Below are 22528 nucleotides of genomic sequence, written 5' to 3'. Positions count from 1 at the left end.
CTTTTGAGAAAGAAAATGCATATACCTTACAAAATGGATAGATCTTTAGTCAAGGTAACATACATTATTTGCTATAAAAGTATATAACAATAGGTATGTGAACATTTTTTTAAATGTAAATAAATATCATGTGCTACAATGTACACAAATAGAATGTAGTGAAAATTTTGGTGGGAAACAGAAACTAGAATAAGTCTTGACAGGTTTTCACATCCCTAGAAAAAGGGAGTGGCAGATACACAACTAAAACTGGTAACTAGTTTTAGCTTCTTCCTCATAGCTTTATTTCAAGTCATTCTCCACAAAAATATACTAACCTTCACCAGCTGCAGTTCCACAGCCCTCAAGATTTAAAAGAATGTCATCATCTCCATCATCTTTCTCTCCTCCCAACAGCATCCACCTCTCCAAATTATCACTGTCAGAGGGGATACTTGCCACATCATCTGCATCCTCATCGTTAGAGCTGTCTTCTATTACTAAGATCTTATGGATCATATGGATACCATCACGGTGAACAGAGACAGCCTTTTGATTAGACTTGTTCTCCCTTCTTGGAGTAACCTGTTTCTTTGAATTCTTGGTCTCATGTAGAAGGTCTGCAGTTGGTTTTGATGAGATGGACTCAGAAAAATTAGATGATTTTGCTGATGTTGATGGGTTTTGGAGTTTGTTTTTGTAAATGCTGTCTTCATCAGGGGTATCAGACAAGATTATGACATCTGCACTATCTGAAGTATGAATTTCACTATCTGAAATCACAATAAAGTTGCTTCTCTGATCATGTTTATGCACTGAGCTCTGCTTTGTAACAGGTCTGGTTTTGTTAGTTTCTTCTTTCCCATTCACATCCTCAAGGTCTTGAGCATAATGGATTTGACTGTAAAGATGAAATTCTACTTCACTATCAATACTTGTTTCACTAGAAGAATCTTCACAGTACAGATCATCTTCAATTGCTTCTATATCATCAAATTCTCCAAACATCATGGAAAATATTTTGCTTCTACAAACCTAAAACAATAATGAAAGTGTCATTAACATACAGATCCATCCATTTTAACAATGTTTAAGCCTAGTTACTCAGAATCAGGTTCTTCCATGTCAAATGGTATTTACCGCTAGATAGTGTGCAAAAATGGCCTACAGCCTAACTGAGTTAGGATTGAACTCAGACGCAAAGTGGCAGGAGTGGGTTCCGATGAGGAGCAAGACCCCAAACCAGCTGAATAGGCTCTAAGCCAACTGAACAACTGCTGCTAATGGATTTCAGAGATGAGCCAGCTAAGAGATCCATTGGCACAAGAACTGAGATTGGACAGTTAAAAAGCCAAAAAGGGGGAAAAGAAGGGCAGGAGCTGACTTACGTCACATCGAAATCAGATTCAGCTCTGAGCCACTGCCCTTGTGCCAGCACAAAATTAGGCCAAGGTTAGGGCTGAACTAAGTAATTTCCAACAAATAGAAACCAATGGAAGCTACTTGAAATAAAATTCCTCGGTCCCAACCTGTCATCCACAACCAAAGTTATTTTGACAGGATTGAGGTTTGGATATTGCACAGCTTCAACTGGCCTAATGTCAACTCAGCCAGCTCTTGGCTACCTGCCGAGTCAAGATTGCACTGTAAGCTTTTGCTCAAGGCTAAAAGTCTTGATTACATAGGAATAATGCTTAAAAATATTCAGCTGACAACTGTAGTCTCCCCACATGAATATTTCACAGCCTGCTTCTAACCTGAAGACTTACAAAAGGATTCCCTATATGATTGTTTGCATTTATTAAAAGAAAATTTGACATATGCATACCCGACATCTATAACCAGATTCAAAATAAAAAATTCAAATGAAATTTCCTACAGTCCCTTCACTATTCTGTAGCCAAGACTAGAAAGTTGTGAAGAATGATACCATCACATCCAGTATCCTAAATAAAAGTAATAGGTAATATTTTAATTTCATACCAACACAATATTTTGAAGCTTTTAGAGAACCATCAAGACAAACCTATCTCCGAAGTGTTTTCAATCATATGCAGCTAAAGATTACAGTTATAATCCAATACTTCCTCTCAATACCTACATAGAAAGTGCTTCTGAGCACATGCAAACAGGGTGGCATTTTCATGCAACAGAAAGCTGCCATACATCATAGGATGCCACTCCAAAAGACCCATGCAATCTACCACAAAAGACTAAGCTACCACTACAAATGATAGCTTAAGCACACGTAAACCATTTTTTCTGACATAGAACCATTTGTTTTTAGTGTGAGTTTTTTGTTTGTTTGTTTGTCCTCATAAAAGTTTCTCTAGCCACAATATTTTTCATGAAAAACTGCAGCTCATTTTTAAAAAAATTATTCCAGATAGCCTAATTCACCTATTTACACATAATATGTTATGGTTGAGCCTTCTGGCTCCGATACTAGGAGACGAGGTCGTAAGACTCCTCGAGAGTCAGACTCTCTTGAGGAGCGCGAAAGGAAACGGCTCCGGGACTTATTTGCAGAACCAACAGACGAAGACTCCTTTGAGGGTTTTACCGAGGGAATGGAGGAAGAGATGGTTAGCTCAGAGGAGGATGACATGGAATGGACTCGTGTGAGGGAGGATTTGGGTGTCACCGACAATGATAGCATGGGAGGCGACTGGCGGGTTGCAGGATCGGACCCGTGGACGGGCTGGAGGGATGGAACGGGATCCACAGCTGGGGATGCTGTGGGGCGTAGTCAAAGGTGTTTTAGCTCTGATGAGGATGATGATGATGAGGCACCTGGAATTAGGATAGCAGCTGACAGCGATGAGGAGTTATGAACTGGCATAAAATGGGGTCTAGAATCAATGGCTAATTGCGTTGGGCAAGGTAATCTGGACGAACGCTTGGGCTCTTGTTGGGGAACTTCCTGAAGACGGGTGTGATTCGTTTGCTGAATACGTAAGTTACCAAGGACACTGGGCATAGACGGCGGGAGGAACTGTGTGGGCTTTTTCTGTGCAACTTGTGTTTAATCTTGATAGCTTGGACCTCCGTCGTCTTTTTGACGGACATTAATTGCCTACTCTGGATTGACGCTGGACTGACTGACTGACTACGACCTCGGACTATCCCTTCTGTGGCTATCGGTGGAACTTGTGAACTAAAGACGTCTGTACCTGGCTTTCGACCTTGGACCGGATTGGGACCCTGCTGACCGTTGCTACCCTGATTGATGTGCCTGGACCCGGATTTCGCTCGTTGCACAACCTTAGTTACTCAATTGTAGCTTTTGAGTAGCAGAGAGGAATCTGCTGCCAGTTATTTGTGTTACATTGAATCTTTGTTTATCAACTTTTGTTTGTTTAAATTGCCAGGCTGAATTAAGCATTATTGATTTAACCCGGATTAAACAGGAGTTTATCTTTTGAACCGTTTTTAGTACCAGCGGAGTCTTTTTGTATCTTTTCACACTGAAGGCAAGTGTTTGCCTAGTCCTTTGTTTCTTACGGGCATTTTTTAGTTCTGTAACTTTAATAAACTGTGTTGAACTTTATTTGGTGGCGTTCTGTCTATGACATAATACGTGCCCTTATTTTAAAAAGGTGAATAAAACCAGACAGAATCCAGTAATAGAATTAATTTCAATTAAGAATTAATCCCAGACTATTCAATAATTAATAATTAAATTCAGGGCACATTTCTGGGCATTTAAAAAAACGGACTAAACATCAAATAAACAATGTAAAAGTTTCAACAATTTCTACTTTGAGTACTTTTGATTTATGGTGGGAAAAATAAGCAAGCAATAACAAATCGGCCTCTTTGTTAAGATATAAAAATATAAAGAGAAGGTGGGGGAACAGTATTTTCCCATCTTTCAATTCACCAAGAAACCCTTATGCTAAATATTACAGTGATTCTTCACAGGTATAATTAACATGTCATGCAGTCATTATTACCAACTAAAAGCATCCCTTAGGAAACCAGATAGTGACAGATGCCCTGCTTAGCAGTACATGCTCCAGAGTTAAAAAAGAAATCCAGTTGGGCCTATTGAAAGGCTAGTCACTGTGAGCTGTCCACTCCTGGCAGTGGACCAATCTTCTTATGTTCCAAACTTCACTCCTGAGTAAAACAGGAAACTATAGTAGTGTTGTGCACCTGTCTATGGCATCAGCCAAACTACTTAGACATGACTACTATCAATCAATTATCTCAACACAGAACTAAGGAAATACAAACATCTTGTGGGTGAGTAGGGGATATATGTGTGAACTGTTTTACATCCTGTTATTTTTACTTATCAACTAATATTTTTTTCTGCCACCAACCCATGGGCCTGCAGATGCCCAAAATGATACTCATAAAATAGAAAACATGTGGCCCACTAAATACTGTAGAATTGCAACTCCAAGAAACTGTAGGCGGAATAGCCTGTGATGAAGAAGACTGTAGTCTGATCAGAGATTATGAGACTCATAATCCCTATCCTGCCATAATACTCGAAAGTTCATAACATATGGAGAAGCACTATTAATCATTACTATTTTCACTGCAAGAATATGGCACTCAAACACAAATATGTGAGTGTAAAAATGCGTGCATTTTAATTTAGAAAGCTAAATAAAAGGAGAGTGTGTTATATGCCTGCTTCTCCCATTAATACAGGCTTCAAATGTAAAAGAGACAAAGGTAAGGAGCAGGGAAGACAAAGCTACACCATATTTCTAGCTTACTGGCTAACATCTGGAAATCATTCATACTATCAATCCCAGTTGAAGAAGACAAAGAAGGAAGAAAATGTAAGAAATTCAAGCCAGAGAAGAAAGCAGTAACTTCATCAAGATCTGGAAAACAGGTTGGGCTCCCATCCATAAATACTGCCAGCCAGCATCCACTTAATTATGTTGGTTTCTACAGATTCTAAATTTTTAGTATTATAATTTCACAAAAATCAAATCTATAGAACCTGAGTATTTCTAGGCAGCAGAGATAACAAAAGTAAGAAAAACAACGGCTTTATCAACTTGTTTATCGCGGGGGGGGGGGGGGCGCTAAGAGAGTTCTCTAAGATGTTGAATAGAAGGTTTTTTAACAATGAAAAATAATATGTGCAAAGCACAAAACTAAAAAGAGTGTAATACTAAATAATATATTTGGCTATGACAGTCTTTTAGACTGTAGGCCTTTAAACAGGGCCTGTTCTATAGTTTTCTTTTTGGTAGAACACCCAGGGATTTGAAACCCCTTTTCAAACTTATCTCACAGACATTTTTCAAATCATGCCCCTATAATAGAAAGCAGTTTTCACATTTATCTATATATATAAAAGAGTGATGGCATCACGGCAATTCACAAAACAACAAAAGTACAGGCCTCCCAACCTCAAAATTTGACAACACAACCCATCATCCACGCCTCAAGGTTGATACAACAAAAAGAAAAGAAAAATAAAGTCCTAATTAGAGGGAGAGCAATAATTTTTTTTATCCAATTGCTGCCAGTTTAGAGGGCTAATCTCTGCCCACTTGGTTGCCTAGCAACCAAGGGACAGCCAGGTTTCAGTTAGGGGACAGGCAAATTTAGGCCTCACTTAGACTTCTTCCACAGATTATCTAATTTGCACTGGATTATATGGCAGTGTAGACTCAAGGCCCTTCAACACAGCTATATAACCCATTTATAATCTTATATTATCTGCTTTGCACTGGATTATCTTGACTCCACACTACCATATAATCCACTTCAGTGTGCATTTTATACAGCTGTGAAGAAGGGGCCTCATATAATCCAGTTCTAAGCAGATAATTTAAGATTATCAATATACAGTAGAGTCTCACTTATCCAACGTAAACAGGCCGGCAGGATAAGTGAATATGTTGGATAATACGAAGGGATTCAGGAAAAGCCAATTAAACATCAAATTAGGTAATCGTTATACAAATTAAGCACCAAAACATCATATTATACAACAAATTTGACAGAAAAAGTAGTTCCATGCGCAGTAATGCTATGTAGTATTTACAGTAGAGTCTCACTTATCCAACACTCGCTTATCCAACGTTCTGGATTATCCAACGCATTTTTGTAGTCAATGCTTTCAATATATCGTGATATTTTTGGTGCTAAATTCATAAATACAGTAATTACTATATAGCATTACTGTGTACTGAACTACTTTTCTGACAAATTTGTTGTCTAACATGATGTTTTGGTGCTTAATTTGTAAAATCATAACTTAATTTGATGTTTAATAGGGTTATCCTTAATTCCTCATTATCCAACATATTCGCTTATCCAACGTTCTGCCGGCCAGTTTATGTTGGATAAGTGAGACTCTACTGTACTTTATTTACAAATTTACCACTAAAATATCACAATGAATTTAAAACACTGACTACAAAAACATTGATTATGAAAAGGCAGACTGCGTTGGATAATCCAGAACATTGTATAAGCGAATGTTGGATAAGTGAGATTCTTCTTTAATATGAAATAATTACTGGGATAGAATAATGCAGAACAATATAATCTCTAAAACCAGGACAGTAAATAAACAGGGGAATTCCACACAGGAAACAATCGGGGCCAGCTAACCCCTCCCCACAAAGTATTCCCATCATCAAAGTCTGGCAAATCCTGTTTTCTCAGGGCCACAGACAGTAGAAGCACATAAAATATCGCAAACAACACCACTCTGAAAACAAGGGAATTCCAGACAGGAAACAATCAAGGCCAGCTAACACCTCCCAACAAAGTATTCCCATCATCAAAGTCTGGAAAATCCTGTTTTCTCAGGGCCACAGACAGTAGAAGCACATAATATATCGCAAACAACACCACTCTGAAAACAAGGGAATTCCAGACAGGAAACAATGAGGGCCAGCTAACACCTCCCAACAAAAAATTAACTCAGGGAGGAAACAGCCAGGCTTTAAAGCTGCAAGGCCATTACATCCTAATCATTTCTCCTAATTGCAGCATTCATACTTGCCTCCAACAAACAAAAAAAAAACCAATCAGAAATATTGTATATTCACAACCTTTAGGAAATAATATCCCCTGATGGCGCAGCGTGTTAAAGCGCTGAGCTGCTGAACTTCTGGACTGAAAGGCCACAGGTTTGAATTGGGGGAGCGGAGAGAGCCCCCACTGTTAGCCCCAGCTTCTGCCAACCCAGAAGTTCGAAAACATGCAAATGTGAGTGCATCAATAGGTACTGCTCTGGCGGGAAGGTAACGCCGCTCCATGTAGTCATCCCACATGACCTTGGAGGAGTCTACGGACAACGCCGGCTCTTCGGCTTAGAAATGGAAATGAGCACCAACCTCCAGAGTCAGACACGACTGGACTTAATGTCTGGGGAAAACCTTTACCCTTTACCTTAACTACCACCAATTCCTCAATACTTTATTTCCCATATCACCATATTTCGCCACAGCAACGCGTGGCCGGGCACACCTAGTAACATATAAAACCCATAAACCACAACATCGTCAGTAGCCAGATGCTGACTTCCCTATCTTAAGTAAAGCTTGAAGGACCTGACACTGTAACAGCAGATGGCTTGCCATTCAAAAAAAAAGCACAATGCATGCTGGGAGGGACTTAATTTTCCACACATTGGGTTCATTCATATAACTCTGGGCTTGTGAGGCATTTCTCACAAGAAATGCCTTAATAACCACCACTTCATACAAAGCAGATGATAAAGAAGTAGTTATTGACTCAAGGCTATCAACCCAAGCCATATTGCTCTGCTATACAGATGGTAAGACAGAACAGCCATTCGACATTTCCAGATAGGCTCAGTTGGACCACCGTGATCCTTGAACTGGTAACTTGGATTTCTGAAAAGAATTTTATTTAGATGTAGAAATTATAGTTGGGACAGAAATCCTCAGACAGGTTGGTGTTTGAAATGCCATGACCAGTATACTACACCTGGATTGAGGCGAGTATATTGTCTGCCTATACTGGGCCACTCTTAACAACACAGGACCAGAACCACAACATATTTTCAAATCCCTTGTCTTTAAGTCAGACACGGCTTAAGCACTCCAGCACCAAAGGTCTGGAGCACAATGCCTTGGAATGGGGTCTTTAGTGCACATTTTCTGGAATTTCCTAGCAATACGGTGTTCCCTCGCTACTTCACGGTTCACTTTTTGTGCCCTCGCTGTTTAGTGGGTTTTTAATAAACACTGAAATAATAGTATAAATCATAAAATAATATTATAAATCCCTCATAAATCCCTCTTTCTACTTCCTTCCTAAGGAGAAGCCTAAGAAAGGGAGAGAAAAGGAGGCTGAAGCAGCTTTATTTTCACCTCACAAGGCAGCGGGAGCGCACATGCGTGTGCTTGAGAGGCGAGGAGGGGACAGAGACACTACTTGCAAACAACACAAATATAGTGTCTCTACTTTGTGGATTTTCACTTTTCGCAGGTGGTCCTGGAACGTAACCCCCGCGATAAGTGAGGGAACACTGTACTAGGAAATACCATGTTTCCCCCTATGAACCTGCTCGGTCTCTTAAATCAACTGGGGAAGCTCTTCTCTCGCTCCCACTTCCGTCACAAGCTCGGCTTGTTGGGACGAGGGAGAGGGCCTTCTCTGTAGTGGCTCTCCGGATCTGGAACTCCCTTCCTAGGGAGATCAGGCAGCACTCACCCTAACATCTTTTTAAAAGGAATTAAAAACTTGATTTTTCTAGTGCGCTTTCGAATAACCTAGTCCCCATGACCTAAATTATACCTACTTGACTGCATTACAACTCACACTTTATTCCACCCTCTCCTAGATTTAACTGGCCGTCCTGCCTCACCTCTATGCTGAGAATGAACTTTGTCTTTTTCGCCCCAAATGCACCTTTTAATATAATTCATTATTGCACTTTAGTTTATTCGCCCTCTCATGCTACTCCTTTCTCCAGTTTGGTGGTCTTTTATCTCTTCATTACATGTTTTAAATTGGTTTTTACCGTTATTGTATTGTACTTGTATTTATGTTTGATTTTATTGTGTTTTACTTATTTGAACATGCTTTTTATCTGCTCTACTATGTTTTATTGTTCTCGGGCTTCGCCCTGTGTTAGCCGCCCTGGGTCCCTACAGGGAGATGGTGGCGAGATAGAAAAATGAAGTTGTTGTTGTTTTTACCTATTATTATTATTAATTAGAAAAATGCTGTTCCTCCTGAATTTCTTGAACCAATGCACTTTCCCCAAAACAGTGGTCTTCTATATGTTATAGAACAGTTGCTCTCATTATATTAGCCTAATAGAGGGTAAGATGAAGCCCCCAAAAGCCCTCTTAGACACTCCCCTACTAACAAGTCTGGAACATTTTCCTGATAAATAAGGATGAATTGTGCTTCTAGAAAACAGGGGGTGAGGAATCATCTTTTAAACATGCATAAGATTTCTTTTAATGGTTACAGCCCAGAAAACTCACAGCAACCCAGAATTTCAGATCATTTCCAGTTTTATTTTGTTTTTCTCTACCCCCCCCCCGGCAAGTCTTTCAGGGATATTTTTTGCCAATCTATATGTGGCCCTTGAGAACCTCAGGGGCATAAATTGGTCCTTGAACCCATGTCAGTTGCGCCCACCCCATTTTAGTTAGCATAGTCAATGTCATTCTGCACTATTTAGAGCAGGGGTCCCCAAACTAAGGCCCGGGGGCCGGATGCGGCCCTCCAAGGTCATTTACCTGGCCCCTATCCTAAACTTTAGACTTAGAGTTGACCTAAGTCTACCTGGTCTTTGGAGGTCTTTTTGCTTACCTATGGTCTTATGAGAGTGTCTAGATGGTCTTTGAAGATCTCTTTGCTTAGCTACGGCCTTATGAGATCATCTAGATGACTTTTGGATGTCACTGTCCTTACCTATTGTTTTATGAGACTGTCTAGATGGCCTTTGGGGGGCCCTTTCCTTACCTATGGTTTTATGAGATTGTCTAGATGGCCTTTGGGGGGCCCTTTCCTTCTCTAAGGTCTTATGAAACCATCTAGATGGTCTTTGAGGGCCCCTTTCCTTCTCTATGGTCTTATGAAACCATCTAGATGGTCTTTGAGAGCCCCTTTCCTTATCTATGGTCTTCTGGAGGCCTGGTGAGATCATCTAGATGGACTTTGAGGGTCCCTTTCCTTACCTATGGTCTTATGAAACTATCCAGATGGTCTTTGGAGGTCTCTTTGCTTACCTATGGTCTTAGAAGATTGTCTAGATCAAGGGTCCCCAAACTAAGGCCCATGGGCCGGATGTGGCCCTCCAAGGTCATTGACCTGGCCTCTGTCCTAAACTTTAGACTTCGAGTTGACCTAAGTCTGAAATGACCGGAAAGCACACAACAACCATCTTAATTTTGGACCATTTCATCCTAGTCCGGCCCCCTAACAGTCTGAGGGACTGTGAATCGGCCCTCCACTTAAAAAGTTTGAGGACCCCTGATTTAGAGGGTCAGCATTCCTATTTTAAAATAAGAATAGCATTGAAATTCACAAAGTAAAACTAATCAGGATCTTAAGAATAAGTCATCAAAAAACCATGCAGATAAAGGAGACACTTGAGACTTTGATATAGCTTCTTAGTCAGCCAGGCAAAGACAATGGAATTTTCTCAAACAAAACTTCCTTTGGGATCTGGACACTTCTCAAAGAAGGAAATTCAAGCTAATGAATCAAGAGTCTAGGAGGACCTAATTATAATCCTCCGAGTGATTTCTAGAAGGCTGAATCAAGGGAAATATTAGAGGGAGAATGAAAAGTGCATACATAAAAAACAGTGTGTACAGCTACCTGATTCTCTGTTCACAGACAGGTTCAGAAAAGAGGACAGGAGTGTGCTTATTATAATTACTATTTATCTATATATATAATAATGTAATGTTTGTTTTACTATGGAGTAAACAACAAAACCACTGAACCAAATCACACCAAATTTGGCCACAAAAGTCATAGTCATCCAAGGTATGTCTTTCAATTTTAAAAAAAAAAACTTAGAAACTCCGTCCCATTCAACCTGTCCTAGCAAGGATGCCCTATGCAGAAAGCGGCCAGGCTTTTAAGCTGCAAGAATATTCAGTGCAATTCAATCTGGCCAAACAATGATTCCCCTACAAAGGAAGTAGCCAGGCTTCAAAGCGGTTCTTTGATTGAGGGTGCTACTCCACCTATTCCAGAAAAAGGCCAGGCTTTGAGACTGCAAGGCTATTCACTGCTATTCCACCTGGCCAACAAATGATTCCCATAAGCCACAGCAACGTGTGGCCAGGCAAAGTTAGTTATTTATATAGCATCATCACTGAACAAGGGAAAAAACAACAAAACAGCTCCATGCCCTGAGGTTTACAACCGAATGTTTCAAAATTCAATTTAAATATCTGCAGAAATATTTCTAAGAATAAAGAAACAAGCATAGAGCGCATGCTTACAGAAAAATATGAATAAGTCCATCCAAGGGGAAAGAGCTAGCAGTGAAGAGTCATACTTGTGCAAGTGATGGAAGTGCCACTAGGGGGAAACACAGGCAGACACAGATATCTTTTCCTCTTTTGCATTCTCTGCTCTATTACTTCTTTACCCATAGACTAATATTCTTAGGTTTGACCTCACCACACTCCTACACACTTCTCCCTACCTCATTTCATAAGTCGCCCTGAAACACCAGACCCCATATTCTTCCTCTCTCAAATATGCAGTTCACTTTACTGAACATTCTTTTTACTAAATATGGTATTCAGTCTATCATACTAAATACTAGAGTATAAATACAGTATAGTTTCACTTATCCAACATAAACGGGCCGGCAGAATGTTGGATAAGCAAATATGTTGGATAATAAGGAGAGATTAAGAAAAAGCCTATTAAACATCAAAATAGGTTATGATTTTACAAATTAAGCACCAAAACATCATGTTATACAATAAATTTGACAGAAAAAGTAGTTCAATACACAGTAATGCTATGTAGTAATTACTGTATTTATGAATTTAGCACCAAAACATCGCAATATATTGAAAACATTGACTACAAAAATGCGTTGGATAATCCAGAACGTTGGATAAATGAGTGTTGGATAAGTGAGACTCTACTGTACTAGAGTAGGGCCCGAATCCGGTTTCATCTGTTTCTTTCGTGGTTTTGTACTGTTCCGTCCATTTGGATTACACAGAATGGCGCAACTCCAAAAGAACAAAAGAAACAGTGAAACAATTTTTTTTAATGGTAGCCGTTTGGTTGGCTGACCTTTGGCAATTGACTGTAGGCCCTGGCTGGCAGGGCCTACAGTTAAGCTCAGAGCACTCAATGGCTCATAGGCCATTGAGCTCAACTGTAGGCCTGGCAGGCAGGGCCTATGAGCATCGAGTGCCCAGCTTCTATATTACAATTATTTATCATGGGTCATTAATAGTCTATTTTACAGAGCCTTACAAAATATTTTTTATTGTGCACAAACATTAAATAAATAAAACAAAACTGGCACTTGTCATTTGCCTGAGTATAACTAGCACAAATCCTCAAACATACTGAGGTCTGGGCTTTGCTGGCCCCTTGTAAAACATGGACATTATTGTAGTTCAGTGGTTCTCAACCTGTGGGTCCCCAGATATTTTGGCCTTCAGCTCCCAGAAATCTTAACAGCTGGCAAACTGGCTGGGATTTCTGGGAGTTGTAGGCCAAAACACATGGGGATGCACGGGTTGAGAACCACTGTTGTAGTTGAACAACTCCAATGTTGCCTTGGCTGTGTTTAGCATCATTCCTCTTGTCTACCAAGGGGTGAGTCTTCACCCCAGTTTCAGTTCTTTTGCAGACTAAAACAGGTTCGCCTCTATAATTACCCTCATTCAGTCAATCACTGTGTTTTGATGGGCAGACTTCACTAAGCAGAATCACACTTGAGCCCCACACTTTCAATTTTGTCATTTAAAAAGCTTAAATTTACCCCCCCCCCCCCCAATAAAAAAGGAACATTCCCCAAAGTGTTGTTAAAGTGTAAAGATTTTATTCAACAGGTGTGCGACTTATTTGGACATAACACAGCAAATACTTATGCAATCAACAAGTGCCAGATGTTTATTTCCTCAACTTTTATGCAGCAATAAAAATATCTGTCATCTTCACAGTTGAGTATCTTTTATACATCAGGTGTTAACAAAGCCAATTAATCCATTTCAGTTCCAGGTTTTAGCAGGGAGAAACTAAATAGACATTGCACAGATGAACAAACTAGGCCTTGTGCAGCCCATTGTTATTCATAAGCTTGGCAGATATCTGAATATCAACCTATTTTGAGCAAACTTCTCACATGCTTGCCCAATATAATCCAAGCTTTCAGATTAACAATATCTTTCCGATCATCAGTGAAAATCTAAATGATTTTAATATGGAAGGAAGCAGAAGAGATCAAACATACCAAGTGATCTGTTTCTTACTTGTTGAACATAAAAGAGCAATATTTGATCAATCCCAAAAGAATGCCATTTCCTATTCTAAATGGCAGTATGTTCCAGTTCCTAAACTTTCTCATGCTATGGATAACTGTATGGGAATTAAAGTAAGATAAAGTGCATTTTCACTTTTATATGTTACTTATATTTGTGAATCACTTTCTCTATTCAATGATGTGGAGTATTTGAGAAGACCGAATTATATGTAGTATTGATAAAGCTTTTATTTAAAAAATATTAGACGAAAAGGGATGTTTGCTAGGAAAAAATATAATTACAAGCCTACCCCCCTCCCTCCCCCCCTCTCCACTGAAGGAAAGTTGATGCAGACAAATTTATTTGCTAAGGACTTTTTCATTATTCTAAACTGTTTTTGAGAACTGCTCTAATCATTAGGGTACTGTTTTTATAACTCTGTATTTAACACTTATAGCAATATAAATGAATGACCAGGTGTCCATGATTATACTGCAATACAATCACAATAAGTTCATTTATCTATTTGTAACATTTATGTCCCACCCTTCCGCCAAAAAGGCTCTTAAGGGTGGTTTAGAAATTGTTATTTGTACAGTTACTTATCCTTTCCTGCTTCCTCCTCACTGACACAAGGAATTGTTGGACTGATCATACTTTGTCATATTAAAAAAATCTTTACATATGAGAAAAACTTCTATTGCTTCATGAACTTGAATACAAGATTAGCTGTATTATTTGTTGTACAAGAAGAAGAATCTTTTGAAAGCTGACTAGAGCATGCCTTCTAACCTAATAATAATAATAATAATAATAATAATAACAACAACACTTTATTTATATTCTGCCCTATCTCCCCAAGAGGACTTAGTTTCCACAAAAAGGCCTTTTTTATCAAATACACACAATTTAAAGTAAAGAGTGCTTCTAGGTTTTTGTTGTGTGCATACAAACTATTTTCAATTTATGGCAACCTCAAGGCACATCTATCATGGAATTTTCTTGGCAAAATAGGTTCAAAGGGAATTTGCTTCTGCCTTCCTCTGAGAGAGTGTGACCTGCTCAAGGTCATTCAGTGTTTCCATGGCTAAGTGGGGATTTGAACCTTGGCCAGAGTCAACAGTCAACAGTCAAACCATAACACCATGCTGCCTCTGCTTATATTATAATAAATACATAACAATAAGAACTTCTGACATAACTTAAACAAACCATAGCCTCTTGCATTATATATTGTCCTTTAATAAACTGTTTGCTGGCTGAAACATTGATCAAAATTTCTCTATCATTCTGTTGTTTTTAAAAAATTATACTGCCAGAGTGTTAAAGGTCAAGTACAAACAAAAGCATTTCTTTCCTCATCTAAAAGAGCAGGATGCAAAGAGAGAAAAAGAGAAAAAGGAAATCCAAGCAGGCATAGTTCTTAATGTTATATCATTTTAAATTTTCATGGTATAATTTTGAGCGAAGTTAACCTCAAAGCAACTAACAACAAAGTATTATGTACACAAAGTGAACACTTACAATGTGCTACATTTGTTTCCAAAATGGCTACAAAAGCCAGTAAGTAACATTGCATATACAGTAGAGTCTCACTTATCCAACACTCACTTATCCGACTTTCTGGATTATCCAACGCATTTTTGTAGTCAGTGTTTTCAATATATTGCGATGTTTTGGCATTACTGTGTATTGAACTACTTTTTCTGTCACATTTGTTGTACAACATGATGTTTTAGTGCTTAATTTGTAAAATCATAACCTAATTTGATGTTTAATAGGCTTTTCCTTAATCTCTCCTTATTATCCAACATATTCGCTTATCCAATGTTCTGCCGGCCCGTTTACGTTGGATAAGCAAGACTACTGTATTGCCTGTTTGCACATTAATGGTAAAAAAATAAACCCCGCAGCTGTACAATTACTGCATTAGATGAAATCAAATATTACTCAAAGAAAGCTTATGGAATAAGGTGCCATAGGATTCACGGTATATTTATCTACTATATAAATAAAAATGTAATGTCCGTTTGTGAGGACCTCATATCTTCCAAACTACTTCACCAATTGCTACGAAATTTGGACACAACGTAATAATAATAATAATAATAATAATAATAATAACAACAACTTTCTTTTTATACCCCGCCTCCATCTCCCCGAAGGGACTCGGGGTGGCCCAGGTGGATTACAATCATTGTAAATAAAACACATCCAAAATAAAAATGCAGATCCATATAAAACATAATAACACAGCAATCACATCAAAATAACACAAATAGTTAAAAACCTGAGCAGGCTCATAAAACTGGGCCAATGAAAGTGCATAGGGTGAGGATTGTAAACTAAAAAAGAAGTAGGTAATCCAACTGCTATAATTGGTAAGGGGCTTGGGATGAGGTAAACATAAGAGCTATTTCCAGCTGAAGGAGTAGAATAAAGTGAACAGATATGTTATTGATCACAAGAATAAGCCCTGTCACGAGGGTGAGGAATCATAATCAAAGGCCTGCTGGAAGAGCCGGGTTTTTAGGATCTTCCTAAAAATTTGAACGGTAGGGGCTTGCCTAATCTCCTTGGGGAGTGAGATCCAGAGCCGAGGGGCCACCACGGAAAGGCCCTCTCCCTCGTCCCCACCAACCGCGATTGTGACGATGGTGGGAGCGAAAGGAGGGCCTCCCTCGACAATCGAAAGGGCTGTGCAGGTTCATAGGGGTAAATGCAGTCACAAAGGTAGGTGGGTCCCAAACCGTTTAGGACTTTGTACGTGATAACCTGCACCTTGAATTGGGCTCATAGCATTCGAACTGACAAGTGTTTTAAGGTATTCAGCTACCTACTATCACAAACCTGTCACACCTGAAACAGGTAAAACTATGCCCCTTAGCAACAGCCAATCAGTTTCCTCCTCCCTTAGAAACCATCATAGCAGACAGCTCCTCCCCTGAGCAATGGCGCGAGCAACGGCTAAGCAGTCTGCCATTTAGAAACTGGTGTGGGCGGGGCCGCAAGGGACGGCTAGGCCTGCCTCCTTGCCACTCAGTTCGGCTTGGCTTAGCCACAGAAAGGAGGGATACTGAAAGTGAAAATCCTTTTCATGGGCCCCAGCAAGGTGAGCGAGAGATTCCACTCTTATTATATTATTATAATTGGATTACATTGCATTTTATTATAATATTATTATAATATATTACACTATGATTTTTGCTCCTAGGTTTATCAATGTCATTATTTCCTAGGGATCTATCATAAAAACATGGAAAAAGTTTTATTAAGCTGCAAAAAAAGTTGTTGTGGGACATCCTGCAGCACATTATATTATTATATTATAATTCTAATTTATTGTAATTTATTTTTTTCCCGTGTCAGGAGCAACTTGAGAAACTGCAAGTCGCTTCTCGTACAAGAGAATTGACCGCCTGCAAGGATGTTGCCCAGGGGCGCCTGGTTGTTTTACCATCCTGTGGGTGGCTTCTCTTTATATATCTGTGGAAGGTCTGGGGTGGGAGAAAGAACTTTTTTCTGCTTGAATCAAGTGTGAATGTTGCAATTGGCTAGCTTGATTAGTATTGAATAGTTTTGTAGCTTCAAAGCCTGGCTTCTTACTGCCTGGGGGAATCCTTTGTTGGGAGGTGTTAGCTGGCCCTGGTTGTTTCATGTCTGGAATTCCTGTTTTCTGAGTGGTGTTCTTTATTTACTATCCTGATTTTAGAGTATGTATTTTAATACTGGTAACAATTTTCAATAATAGGGAGGATGCAGCACTGGAGTCGCTCCCTGGGAGGGGGCTATGTCTTCTCCCAGCAGGAAAATAACAGGGGGCATAGCCAATTAGGAAGCCACGCCTCCAGCCATTCTGCCCAGGGAGAGAGCAGAGAAAGAAAGAGATCTATATCCATCCATCATTTATCTATGTTCACACTCAGAGGCAATCTGTACAATTCTACTGTTTACATCAGGACGCGGATTGCTTATCACATGGACAGTAATATGTTCCATGTTCCAGAGTCGCCAAACCAGACCCATATTTTCACAGACAATGGAACCACCACAAATATTGCCTACTCAAAAGCATTATGAAATCACGTATATCTGAAATCTTTCTCTATAATTGAACCAGACTGGGCCACAGCAACGCATGGCCTGGTACAGCTAGTATTTTCATATAAATCTTTCCAGCATTTTAAGTTGAGCATCCCTCTTCCAGAATTCTGAAATCCTCCAAAATTGCCTACAAGAGTGTCTGAGACAGTGACACATTTGTTTTCTTACGGTTCAATGTATATAAGCTCAGTTTCATGCGCATTTTAAAATAATGTGTACTAAAATTACTGTCAGTCTATGCATTTAAGTTGTAAAGGAAACATATATGAATTCCGTGCATAGACTTGGGTCCCATCTCCAAGATATCTTACTAGGTACGCATATACAAATACATGTATTCCAAAATCCACAATGCTTTCAATCCCAAGCATTTCAGTTAGACAAACCTGTATTAGTTTTTAAGACACTGAAGGACTCTTGTGATATATTTCTATTTCCGTATAAATCTTCATAGCATTGGATACCCAACATCTCTTATCCAGACCCCCAAACTCTAAAATACCCCAAAATCCAAAACTGTCCACATGTAACTGAGACAGTGACACCTTCGCTTTCTTTTGTTCAATGTGCACACACTTTGGCTCCTTCCACACAGCTGTATAACAACCACATTGAAAAGGATTATATGGAAGTGCACTCAGATAACCCAGTTCAAAATAGATATTCTGGGTTATATAGCTGTGCGGAAAGGCCCTTTGTCTTGTGCATAAAATGCTTCTTGTTCCAAGCATTTCAAATAAGAAAGACGCAAACTGTATTAGTTTTTAAAATGCCATAGAAGCTCTTCGGCTGGTCCAGGTCATTTGACCAACTGTATCTCTCTCTACAAATCTGTCAGATACTTAAAATCATCTGGAGAGGACCTTCTCTGTGTCCCACCACCGGCTCAAGTGCGTTTGGTGCGAGAGAGAGAGAGAGAGAGCCTTTTTAGCAGCTTCTCTCAGACGTTCTGGAACCTCCTCCCAAGAGAGATCAGGATGCTCCCATCACTCCTGGCCTTCTGCAAGCAGGTCAAGACATTTCTGTGCCATCAGGCATTTGGGGTGAGGATGAGAACACACTGCTGGGGTGGTTCAGGTCCAGGCTATTTGGCTGATCGTATCCTCTTGTACGAACCTGCCCGGGCTCTGAGATCTTCAGGAGAGACCCTTCTCTTGGTCCCATCTCCACTAAAAACTCCACTGGCAGGAATGAGAGAGCAGACCTTCTTTCCCCACAGCCATATAACCCAGAATATCAAGGTAGATAACCCACAACATCTGCTTTGTACTGGATTATCTGAGTCCACACTGCCATATAATCCAGTTCAATGTGGATTTTATACAGCTGTGTGCAAAGGGCCTCAGTGGCTGCCCCTTAACTCTGGAACTCTCTTCTTCCCAGGGAAGCCAGAATGGCCCCCATCCCTGCTGTCCTTCCTTCCGATGGCAGGCTAAAACCTTTTTATTCAGACAGGCTTTCAAAGAAGAAGGTGTTTACAATCTAGTCAAGGAGTGCTATGGTTTTATGTGCTTTTATGGTTTTCACCTGAATTGTTTTTACTATTAATGATGCTTAATACTGTTTTAATATTTGTGTGTTTTAAATTGTACTGTAATGCTTTTAATTTTGAGCTGCTTTGAGTCTCGGTATAGAGAGAAAAAGTGGGATATAAATGAACATACAGGTGACCAAAAGAGGGAGATCAAAATGATCAAAGATTTGGAGACCATACCCTATGAGGAGTGTCTTATAGAACTGGGCATGTTTAGCCTGCAGAAGAGAAAGGTGAGAGGAGACATGGGAGCCATGTATAAAGAGGGAGCAGACTTGTTTTCTGCTGCCTTTGAAACTAGGACTAAGAACAATGGCTTCAAATTACAGGAAAGGAGATTCCAACAACAGTAATAATAATATTCAAAGTGCTGGGTTTAGCCTACAAAGCCCTAAACTGGTAGTTCTCAAGCTGTGGATCCCCAGATGTTTTGGCCTTCAACTCCCAGAAATCCTAACAGCTGGTAAACTGGCTGGGATTTCTGGGAGTTGTAAGTCAAAACACCTGGGGACCCACAGCTTGAGAACCACTGCCCTAAACGGTTTTGGCCCAGCCTACCTGTCTGAACATATCTCCCTCTATGAACCATCATGGAGGTTAGGATCGTCTGGCAAGGCCCTGCTCTCGGTTCCACCTGTGTCACAAGTGCAGTTGTTAGGGACGAGAGACAGGGCCTTCTCAATGGTGGCTCCTCGACTCTGGAACTCTCTCCCCAGTGAGATTAGATCAGTGCCTTCCCTCCTCGTTTTTTAGAAAGAAATCAAAAACTTGGTTGTGGGACCAAACTTTTGATCAGTAATGCAGTACAAATAATTAAGAAATACGTGCAATCACAATTGGAATGGCCACGGTACAGTGTTTCCTCACTACTTCGTGGTTCACTTTTCGCAGATTCACTGTTTTGCGGTTTTTCAATAAACTCTAAAAGACTATTATAAATAATAAAAAATAACAATTTACAGCCTAAGAAAAGGAGGAAGGAGAAGCCAAAGGGAGAGAAAAGGAGCTCAAGCAGCAACGGGAGGAGGCAATTTATCAACACACGACTGGTTGATAAAGACTTAATATAGTGTATAACTACTAAAATAATGTATAAATATCCCTACTTCGCGGATTTTCACTTATTGTTGGTGGTCCTGGAATCTAACCCCCACAATAAGTGAGGGAACACTGTATACGATTTTTGGATCATGTGATTTTAATATTTATATTCGGATGTCTTAATGCTTTGTTTTAAGTGTTTAAATGTTGCATACGCATATGTTTAATAGTTGCAATGATTTTATTTGTAACTACATGTTAGTGTTTAGTTATTACGATTTTTTCTATGAATATGTAAGTTGGCACTATATTTCTGCCATTAATAGGTTCTAAACCGCCTTGAGTCCTCCCCCAGGGGTGAGAAAGGGGGTACAGTAGAGTCTCACTTATCCAACACTTGCTTATCCAATGTTCTGGATTATCCAATGCATTTTTGTATCCAATGTTTTCAATACATCATGATATTTTGGTGCTATATTTGTAAATACAGTAATTACTACATAGCATTACTGCATATTGAACTACTCTTTCTGTCAAATTTGTTGTATAACATGATGTTTTGGTACTTAATTTGTAAAATCATAAACTAATTTGATGTTTAATAGTCTTTTCCTTAATGCCTCCTTATTATCCAACATATTTGCTTATCCAACATTCTGCCGGCCTGTTTATGTTGGATAAGTGAGACTCTACTGTATATAAATATAGTAAATAAACAAATTTGATTTATATTTTCAAATACGTCTTTAGGGGAAGTATATAGCAGGCATGGGCAAACTTCGGCCCTCCAGGTGTTTTGGACTCCAACTCCCACACTTCCTTGTGGGAGTTGGGAGTCCAAAACACCTGGAGGGCTGAAGTTTGCCCATGTCTGCTTTATAGTAATATACAGTCTAGTAAAACGAAGAGACAGTGCCTTCGAGGATGGCAGAACCAGGCTACTCTTTCTACCCCACAGAAATGCCCAATGCGCTCCAACTGTGGTGTTGCGTGTGGCATCGCCATGTCCCCCCTTTTGCTGAGGCGAGCGGTCCCAACAGGGCGGGCTTCTGCTTGGGGAAGAAGGAAAGTGCCCTGGAGAGGGGCAGGAGGCAAAAGGGCTTCCCCACAGTAGGGCTAACACGGGGGCCCATACACACGTCCCCCTCACACACGTGGCAGCCCACTTGGGGCTCACGCTGCTACTCACTAGCGCTGCCTGCTGCGACCAGGAAGCCCCTCGCGACCGGAACCAGCGTCACGTCGGACTGCGCTTCCGCCCGCTGAGAGACGCAAGCAACCCCACGCCGCGCGCCTGAGGAGGCGCGTACCTTACACTGCGCATGCGCCTAGGTAGAGAAGCCGGGCGGCGAGGGCGCAAGCGCGTTGAACTCACAAGCAGCGCGCGGCTCTCTCCTGGAGGGGGCGGGGCGAAGGACAAAGCCTCAAAGGGTGCGCGTGTTTGTGCCGGCTTCTGATAGGTCTGTCCCGAAGGTGGGCGGGGCGAAGGGAAAAAAAGACCCGCATTCGGGTGTTGAAACTACAAAAAAGGGGAGATTTTCAGTGATGTCACTTCCGGGATCTTCCAAATACTAGGCTACGTGGGAATATTGGCCTTTTGTGCCAACCTTCGTCCTCCAAGTTTAAGACTTCAACTCCCAGAAGCCCCAGTCAGTTTGGCTAATAGGAATGCTGGGAGCTGATGGCCAAAACACCTGGAGGCGCCAAGGTGGGAAACACTGGCTTACACTGAAGGGCGTCATGTCCATTTGTGGCCTACTTTGCTCACCTAACACGCAACAATCCTTCCAGCCTGGACACAGTATATTATTTGAGAACACAGAAATGCTGGACCACTCCAACAACTATCATGTCAGACTACACAGAGAAGCCATTGAAATCCACAAGCATGTGGACAACTTCAACAGAAAGGAGGAAACCATGTAAATGAACAAAATCTGGCTACCAGTATTAAAAAAACTCTAAAATCAAAACAGTAGATGGGAACCAACACTCTGAGAGAAGCCCCAAGGAGGCTAATGACTGAACAAAGGATGCCCCCCAGGCAAGAGACAAACCTTTCCAATGCTAATTAGGGTGATTAACTGAAACATTAATGCTGGTAAAGGACTCTTGCCACACCCTGGACTCTCCACAGATATATATATTTTTCCTTGCCTTGCCTAGTTTATCCATGCCTCACAGCCTCTGAGGATGCCTGCCATAGATGTGGGCGAAACGTCAGGAGAGAATACTTCTGGAACGTAGCCCGAAAGACATACAACAACCCTGTGATCCCGACCATGAAAGCCTTCGACAACACAATCCTTCTTTTGTATTCTGAGGTCAGGAATCTGACTTCCAGTTGTTATTAATAATAATGCTTATTAATAATGTATTATTATTTGTTAATCTATCTTCTGTACCAGGCATGGGCAAACCCGAGCCCTCCAGGTGTTTTGGA

At 40.3% G+C, this 22528-nt stretch overlaps 1 protein-coding gene across 1 annotated transcript in view; it reads right to left on the bottom strand.

Moving 5' to 3' along the window:
- The window catches only part of zcchc7 (zinc finger CCHC-type containing 7), a 152653-nt gene extending 131224 nt beyond the window's left edge, over positions 1 to 21429 (bottom strand). Inside the window, exons 1-2 of the mRNA XM_062971566.1 lie at positions 21275 to 21429; positions 318 to 1014 (exon numbers count right to left, since the gene is read on the bottom strand). Coding sequence (XP_062827636.1) covers positions 318 to 990 — 673 coding nt within the window. The 5' untranslated portion in view covers positions 991 to 1014; positions 21275 to 21429. The remainder of the gene's footprint in view (positions 1 to 317; positions 1015 to 21274) is intronic.
- Positions 21430 to 22528: the final 1099 nt, after the last annotated feature.

This window comes from Anolis carolinensis, chromosome 2, assembly GCF_035594765.1.
Source record: "Anolis carolinensis isolate JA03-04 chromosome 2, rAnoCar3.1.pri, whole genome shotgun sequence".
Classification (NCBI taxonomy): Eukaryota; Metazoa; Chordata; class Lepidosauria; order Squamata; family Dactyloidae; genus Anolis; species Anolis carolinensis.
The sequence above is the reverse complement of the archived record's forward strand: the minus strand, read 5'-3'. Positions and strand labels throughout refer to the sequence as shown.